The sequence below is a fragment of the Vigna unguiculata genome, chromosome 1 (genome assembly GCF_037176805.1).
Source record: "Vigna unguiculata cultivar grain cowpea cultivar isolate G323 ecotype 2 chromosome 1, ASM3717680v1, whole genome shotgun sequence".
Taxonomy (NCBI): Eukaryota; Viridiplantae; Streptophyta; class Magnoliopsida; order Fabales; family Fabaceae; genus Vigna; species Vigna unguiculata.
In genome coordinates this window covers 36,228,668-36,237,162 of record NC_140792.1, presented here as the reverse complement: position 1 = coordinate 36,237,162, position 8,495 = coordinate 36,228,668, and the positions used below count along the sequence as shown (strand labels likewise).

Sequence of the window (8,495 nt, the reverse complement as noted above, 5' to 3'; positions counted from 1 at the left end):
AGGTTAAAGAAATTAGGGATTTAGGGTTCTTCGAAACCCTTGAGAATCAGATTTGGGGATTATCTTGATTAGGGCTGCCAACGTTTGGTGACTTCAAATTCGAAATAGAAAACCTAAAAAATACGTTGTTTTTTGGTTGATTCTAAACAAAGCATTCATTCATCTACGATCACAGAACTAATGCAGTCTCTCAAGTCACACCATGCTGTTTCATCTTCTCTTTTCAATCAATTCTCTTATCAGTCTATGACATTCTTCCTATCTTTCTCAACCAAAAGTCGTTGCCTACACTTCAACGAAACCACTTCAATAATTGATTACCTGAATTCCGACTTGCAGTTCTCCAGAACCCAATCCCTTTATGTCTCCAAACGTGTTTCAGGGTGCAGATTCCCTCAAAACCCCTTATCAGTGCTCACTTTCTTCAAACAAATAGGCTTTTCCCAAAGCCAGATTCTCTCCCTGATTCGTTAAAGACCCCAGATACTGTTTAAAACGTTGAGAAAATCTTGAGACCCAAAATTCAGCTCTTTCAGATGTCTGGATTCCAGGGTTACGAGTTATGCAGCTTCATTTCAAAGAATCCCTCCATTTTGACTCATAGCTTGAAGAAAACATTGGTCCCCTAAGTTGAAGCTATTAGGAAAATTGTCTACGACCAGAAAGATTTTGTTCTTGTTTTGCACAGATGTGGCTGGATACTCCCAAAGTACAAAAGAATTATGGAGAATGTCGTCTTCTTGGAGAGTTGTGGCATTCTTGGGACTCATCTTTCATTGCTACTCAAACTTCATCCAAGGCTTTTCGTTGCACAGCGGTCTACTATTGAAAACAATGTTTCTCGAGCTGTAGACTTGGGTTTTCGTGAAAATTCAAGAATGCTTGTCCGTGCAATTCATACATTAAGTTGTTTGAGCGATAAAACATTTGAGAGAAAGTTGAAACTAATTAATTGTTTTGGTTTTTGGAAGGATGAGGGCCTGCAAATGTTCAAGAGAACCCCGACTTTGTTTAGAACATCAGAGAAGAAGTTGAAAGTTGGAATGAAATTCTTCTTGCATACAGTTATGCTGCCCAAGTCAGTCCTTATTCACCAGCCTAAGATTTTAATGTACAACATGGAGGATCGCATGCTTCCTCGATATAAAGTCTTCCAACTGTTGAAATCAAAAAATCTCTGCAAGAAAGTCCCCAGTTATATTCATGTGTTGTGCTTGTCTGAGGAGATGTTCTTGGACAAGTATATATCACAGTTCAGAGAAAATGCAGAGGAGTTATTAGTAGCATACAAGGGTCATTATCTGGAGGCATAACCATACCTTCAATTCTGTTTTTTCACTCTTCCACAGGGTTCTAATACTGAAATTATTTAGATAGTGTTGTGCATAACCATGGAATGTCTCACTGTAGTAATGAAGATGGCTCGTTTATTGTATCTGTTTATTGATTATGCATCTTTCTTTCCCATGGTAATTTGGTGGTCATAAGAACCTTGGAAGATCCACACGAAAATAGGCAATCCACTTTGACTGCTCCTTTAAAGAGGTATGCAGAGTATATTTTTCTTGATCTTGTTGACTTGTTCCCCAACTGGGATATGCTCCAACGTTGAATTGTAAAATTAGCCTGTATTCATCTTCCAGCACCCTTGTTTAGCTTTTAAATCGTTGAGCATTAATTAGACTGTTTCTATGTTGTGAATTATGTAAGTTAATTTGATTAGTCAAATTTGTATGTGCGTAAGTAGGATTGATATCGAGTTTCCTTTTACTCCCTTCCACCTTCTACTATTAAGAGAGAAAAAATCAAGAAGAACGTGGGTTGCATTAGTAAATCTTAGGTGGTACTTGAAAGTTGAAACCATTGAGACATTATTATGCTGCTTTATTGTCAACGTTTAAGACTGCTTTTTTTTAATGGCTTTTCAATGAGGGACTAAAGGTATGCATCACTGCTTTCACTTGTTTATCACTGGAATATATTTGGTAGTATTTGAACTAAGCTAAAAAATGCCAAAATATAATCCCTTCAACTGCAGCTGCAACAAATCTTCTTACAATCTCTTTCCCTTACAAGATGGACCATTCTTTGCTGTGACAGTTTCATCTTGTCACCTTGCAGTGGCCCTCCAGCCCCGTCTTATGATTTCCTGACTCAACAGCTAAACCTGAAAACAATCAAAGAAGAGTTCATATTTTGTATATTAATTCTGATGCATTATCTTTGAAGGTCCGGCTCATGATATTTTGTATCACTCTTCTGCAGGGTTGTTATATTATAATAGATAAATATTACAATAGACAACATATGTGTATAAGGACACACATTAAAAGAAATAATTATCTATTTATTTTAAAAATCAAATAATTTTAAAAATAATCTTTAGAAATACATACCGTGGGTTAAATCGATTCAATATAGAATTCGAGCATTTTAGAGATTTGTATGAAGATTTTAAATTTAAAAAACTAATAATACTATTTACGAACTAAAATAATAATTTATTAGATATTAAAGGTTAGAGTTGAAATATATTTTTATTTTTACGGTAAATCAGTTTAATAATAAATCAAATGAATAAAATAATTATTCAGAGAAGTAATACTTTAAACATAATATATTCTTTAATAATTTATTAAATGACCAACTAATTATAAATTCTAAAATTATAAATTTAATATAATAATAAAACAAAAAAAAATATTACTTCTCTAAATATAGGGAGCCCATTAACTATAATACAGTAACATTCGCAAGAATTTTTTTTTCTTCTAGTCTCTAAAATACGCCATTTCAAAGTATAGTTTATTGTTAACTCTACTTGGTTACATAGTGAACTAATTTTCAAGTCTTTTATTAATGGTGGTAAATTCAAAACCCCATTACCATTATGAAAAAGCAGATAAGTTCTTGCATGTGATTGTTAGGTGTAATAAAGTAGTTTCGAACCTTAGTGTAGTCAAAGTTCTCTCTAATAACAACCGTCCCACCTTAAAAAAACACTTACGGGAATCATAAAAGCTGGTCCTGTATTTTGAATTTGAGTCAAAATAACTGGTTCTAGAAGTGTCAAGTTTGGTACATAATGGTTTGTTTTCTAAAAGATGGTGGTAGTGACATAAATCAGCGGTGGAACCGGGAAGAGTAAATGGTATAAGAAAGAAGAAATCTTTGGCGTGAGTTGAAAATTAGAACTTTGTTTCTTTCGAGATGCATGACTTGGACTCGCTTTCCCCCCCTCTCTTTCTGTCTTTTGTGAAAGAACATGACAACGTTAAACTATCTATTAACTGAGATAAATGTGGAAGCAATACTCAACCAGCAACGTTAGATTGAGATAAATTTAACTACGGTTGATACACTACACCATGAACATGCAAAAATAAAATTCCAGAAACATATTCGTTTTAATGTTTGGTATGGTAGGAGCCACTTACATTCTGGCTCTCTGATCGTAATTTAAAATTCAACAAGTGCGATGAGTTGTTTAATTTCTACATAAAGACACACGAATAATAATTACCCATAACCACATAAGCATCTTATATATATGGGAATGACGTGATTCTTGCAAGCTGCAACTGAAACTTTTGTTTATTTCGCCAATTCTGAAGAAGGGTCCTCTTGGAATCTGATACCATCTAGCTGCTCCATGGAAAACTCTCATGTTTGTGAGGGTGGGAGAGGAAGATACTGATTTTTGATGAAAGAGATAAATGTTTATGTTTATTTTTTTTTGCTTTTTATTATGATAATAACAGATAATTAAAACAGCAGTATACAATACTAACCATAGAATTATCAAGTACTTAAAGAAAATCTCTTCCTTTTATTTTATTTCCTTGAGAAGATTAGGACTAAGCCGTCAACTTTGGCCATGGTTCAATGTTACTGTATATACATCAGTACTTGGTTGTTTTGGAGTTTGACACCATTATATTCCGTGGAAAATTAGAAAAAGCTCTTCTTAATCGCTGTTCAGAATCTTAACTGGATAGCTCCTACGAAAAACAATTAGTCCTCATACACATACCTATTCAAAACATGTCACTATTTCTTTCTTATTTTAGTTCATAATCTTCCATTTACACCCTCATAACACACTATAAAACAAGTTACACCAACTCAACTTATAATCATTTGAGCTTAACCAAGTTTGTCGAGAAACCATATACCTTGCATCGAACACTTTTCAAACCAACCTGCATCATGGAACAGGAACTCATCATGTTCAAAGGTTCATGGAAAGGCAACAAGAGTTAATTCAAGTGAAGATGGATATGATCCAAGGATAAGGTGGCGTGCTGCTAATCCAGCAGTAGAGACCACACGCGCTTGGAAGGGACAACATGGTCGTGCGGCGAACTCAGATAACACCTCACTTGATAACGATGAAACTTTCAACAGTTTCATTCGACGTGCCAAGGGTAAACTTAGAACCGTGTCCCACATCGGTCAGGAGCAGAGCAACGTTACACTTGTACCACTACGAAATGATGACGAGGCTAATGGTAGGGATAACCTAAACGACCAGTTTTCGAATTTTATCAAGAGTTCGAAGAAGAAGTTGAGAAGTACATCAAGCATGAGGAAGCATGGTTCCTTCGACAGATGGTGACCATTGATAAACCAGGGAACCTCAAAGAGAGTGATTTGACATGTGGGTCCATCCAATATTCTGTTATATATACTGCATGAAAATAAGATCCTAAGCCATGCAAGCATTATTATACTTTACATTTTTTTCTATTTCAAGCACAGTAAATGTGAAATGTTTATTTGGGGGGAATAATTTCGACTGGTTTATTGTTTGTTTGTAAGAAATTAATATACATTGATGTTTTGTCTTTAATGAAAGGTTTCTGATTAATCTGTAGTGTTTTTATTGAAAGAATAATTAATGTTAGTTTATTAACAGGAAGGATCAGAAGGCAGCTATATATAGGAAATGACTCAATGAACATACATACCTGCATTAGACCTAACACCTCTACTTCTTCACCGACTTTAATGACGCCTTGTTCAACACGGCTAGTGGCAACTGTTCCACGTCCCTTCATCACAAATGAAAAATATAAAGCAGCTGAAATGATGGAAACCATTGCCCCCATATTTATTTATGTCCATACAATCCAATATATGTAATGAAACAAATGCAGATTTTGAGAGAACTAAGTGTTGAAAATAGAAATTTTGATATTCTCTTTAAGGGAAAAAAAACAATTATATGAGACAACAGTTTTTAAAGCACTATGTTAAGATTTAAATTTCCACTGCGTCATATCATTACAAAGAGCAAGGCCGTAACAAATGCTACCTCCTTTCCTTTTTTATTCTTCAAAACCCTAGACCGAATTAAGAATTTGAAATTTAAGATTTTGAAATTTTATCCTTCACCTAACTAGAGATTTAGAAGAACAAGAAAGAATTTGTTAAAGTGACCACAGTTACAAAGATGACCGGTATTATAAACATCTATTCCACATATGCTCCAGTGTTCATAATCCCATCTGCTTATGATGTTAAGCACATCAATAATTGCTGTAGTTTGAGTGAACTGAAGGAGCATATAAGGAATTTAAAGCAATTTTAACGTAAACAGAATAGTAATAAATAGTACTTCTTAAACAGTGTCGTTACCTAAACGGTGTTTATACTGGAGCATATGGAAAGTGATAGAACATGATAAAAACACAAGACTTACATTACAAATTGTAATAATTTTATAACTGAGGCCATCTTTACTTCAATGAATCTGCTTTCTTCAAAAATTAACCCAAAAAATAAAGTTCAGGTCCTTTTACCTGAATTGAGAACACATCTTCAATTGGCATTAGGAAGGGCTTGTCAAGTTGGCGAACAGGGTCAGGAATGTATGCATCTACAACATCCATTAATTTTAGAATGGCCTGTCTTCCAATCTCGTCATTTGTACCCTGTAAAGCAGACAACGCTGAACCTCTAATGATCGGGATTTCATCCCCAGGGAACTTGTAGAAGCTCACTAGCTCTGCAAAAAACATTATCATAAAAACACATTTTAGCAAACACAAAGATTACAGAAACTTAAGCAGGTTTATTCATTTTCTGAGCATGGACAAGAGAAGAGAAGCCTTAGAGAAACACCCTACCACGTAACTCCATTTCTACAAGCTCTAACAACTCTGGATCATCAACAGCATCAACTTTATTTAGAAAGCAAACAAGAGATGGCACACCAACCTGCATAATACATTTAAAGATAAAATATGTCAATCTAGAAGTAAGGAGAAAGGTGTAGACGTTCTAGGTATATATATACAAACCACATCAGTAGAATACCTACATGGCGAGCAAGAAGAATGTGCTCCTTGGTTTGAGGCATTGGTCCATCAGGTGCAGATACAACAAGTATACCACCATCCATCTGGGCAGCTCCCGTAATCATATTCTGAAAAAAAAAATAGACAATTATAAAGCATACAGTGAACAAAATAGGAATCTGACAAATGCAGCTGTTGCCAATATACAGTGTAATCAATACCTATAAAATATATTTTGTTACAAACTAATCTACTTCCAAATTCCTAGCATAAATTTTCCATCTCATTTTGAAAAGAAGGTCAGGCTACACAAGCACCAAAATATGCTAAATTCCACAATTAACTATTATACAAGGTAAAATTGCTTAAATTTGTTCGCCACAACTTAGCCACCCAGCTTCCATTAGGCAATTGATAACTCCAATAAAAAAAAACATTCTTAGAGAAACTAAACCAAATTCGAAAGCTTACTTTAACATAATCCGTGTGTCCAGGGCAATCCACATGCGCATAATGTCGTTTTGCAGTCTCATACTCCACATGAGCCTGAAAACCGAAATATAGAGCAAGCATACATATCAACAGAAAATAACACAATCGATTGTAAGACCAAAAGAGTGCGATTCCATACCGTTGCAATGGTGATTCCTCTCTTCTTCTCTTCAAGAGCCTTGTCAATTTCATCAAAGGCCACAACCTTAGCCTTCCCTTCATCCGCAAGCACCTGATCAAACCTAATTGAGTAATAAACACCAAAACATCCACCTCAACACACATTTAAACAAAGAGTGAATCAAGACCTTGGTGATTACCGCAGTTAGCGTGGTCTTCCCATGATCCACGTGTCCAATAGTTCCGACATTAACGTGAGGCTTCCTGCAAAGTCAAACAATAAGATGAACAAAACAAGTAAAAGACATACTAATAACGATTACTGTTACTTGTATATTTTAAATTTTGCGACGAAAAAGAGAAAGCGAGAGTGTTACGTTCTGGTGAAAGTTGCCATGGATCTCCACCATGGATTGGAATTGAAAGAATAGAAGGAGGTGGAGGTGGAGTCACTGGGAGTAGAGAGAGGAGAACGAGATACGGAAGAGTGGATTTGAGAGGCTAAGGGGAAGAGGCGGCGAGAAGTGGAAGAGGAGTGTCTGAGAAGAAGAGTGGCCATTGATGAAGTGATGAGGAGAATGAAAAGCCCTAACTATGGAGTGCAGAGGCGAGGGTTTTAGGAGAAGGAAGACAAAAGCGAAGAGCAGTGAGTGCGAAGAGCGAGGGTTTTAGAATGGGCGCCCGACACCGACCCGTCATATTCGTGCGGCCCAATTCGAGCACTCTCATAATGTTTCGGAGCACATACATACTTCTTTTTTTCTGTTACAAATGTTTTTTTCTTCTTGCTCCGACAGAAAATATTTGAAGTGATTTTTATCTTATTGACTTAATTTAAAGTTTTAGATAAATGAATTAATTCGTGTCTGGTTTAACTTATTTAGTTAAATGGTATCTTTTGGTAAATTTTAGGTATATTTTATGAGAAATAATTATGTTCGAGGTAGAAAAAATTATATATTAGGACAGGGTTATTCTGGTTCAAAAACTGACCATTTTTCTCTTTATTTTATTTTTTTTATGAAAATGCATTAACTTGTGATAAGTATAAATAAAATGAATAAATAAATTAAAAGATAATTTATGTAATATAGGTTTTACTTGTTTGTTTAGTATAGAAGCTTTATATTCAACTTTTTTCATTTTGAGTCAACTCTAATTTTCTTTTCTTATTTTTTAAACGAATGTATAGATAGGAGTTTTATACTTTTAGTCGGTATTTCCTCTTTTGAATTTTTAAACGAATGTATATAATTGTTTCTTTGCTTAAAATCATTTGCTTTTGTCGATGAAATCATATAAAATAGTTACGTATTGTTGCTCTTTTGTAAGCAATAAAATATTTTCGATTTTAATGTTGTGATACTTTTCAATTAAATTTGTTTTTTAAGAAACTTTTAAAGGACAATGTTCTCTTTGCATCTTTTACTCCTTATCAATCTTTATTAGTATACTTTGACTTCAATTGAAGGGAGCCTAATGGTTGATTGGATGATTCAATTTATATTTTAAACTCTCCATTGGTTGATGGAAATATCATGGTGAAAGAAAAAAGAAAAATTTAATGATGGGAAGTTGCTT

General features: G+C 34.5%; 2 protein-coding genes across 2 annotated transcripts; one reads left to right on the top strand and one right to left on the bottom strand.

Annotated features, from left to right (window-relative positions):
- Nucleotides 1-722: 722 nt before the first annotated feature.
- On the top strand, nucleotides 723-1,313 carry LOC146888920 (uncharacterized). The gene has a single exon (XM_085666726.1). The coding sequence runs from the start codon at nucleotides 723-725 to the stop codon at nucleotides 1,311-1,313; it is 591 nt and encodes a 196-aa protein (XP_085522852.1).
- A 2,823-nt stretch (nucleotides 1,314-4,136) lies between these two features.
- On the bottom strand, nucleotides 4,137-7,473 carry LOC146888919 (elongation factor Tu, mitochondrial-like). Its single transcript, XM_085666720.1, has 9 exons — nucleotides 7,292-7,473; nucleotides 7,103-7,178; nucleotides 6,934-7,026; nucleotides 6,774-6,848; nucleotides 6,326-6,430; nucleotides 6,132-6,222; nucleotides 5,805-6,010; nucleotides 4,971-5,054; nucleotides 4,137-4,202 (listed from the first exon to the last, which is right to left on the bottom strand). The coding sequence occupies exons 1-9, from the start codon at nucleotides 7,471-7,473 to the stop codon at nucleotides 4,137-4,139; spliced, it is 978 nt and encodes a 325-aa protein (XP_085522846.1).
- Between the last annotated feature and the right edge of the window lie 1,022 nt (nucleotides 7,474-8,495).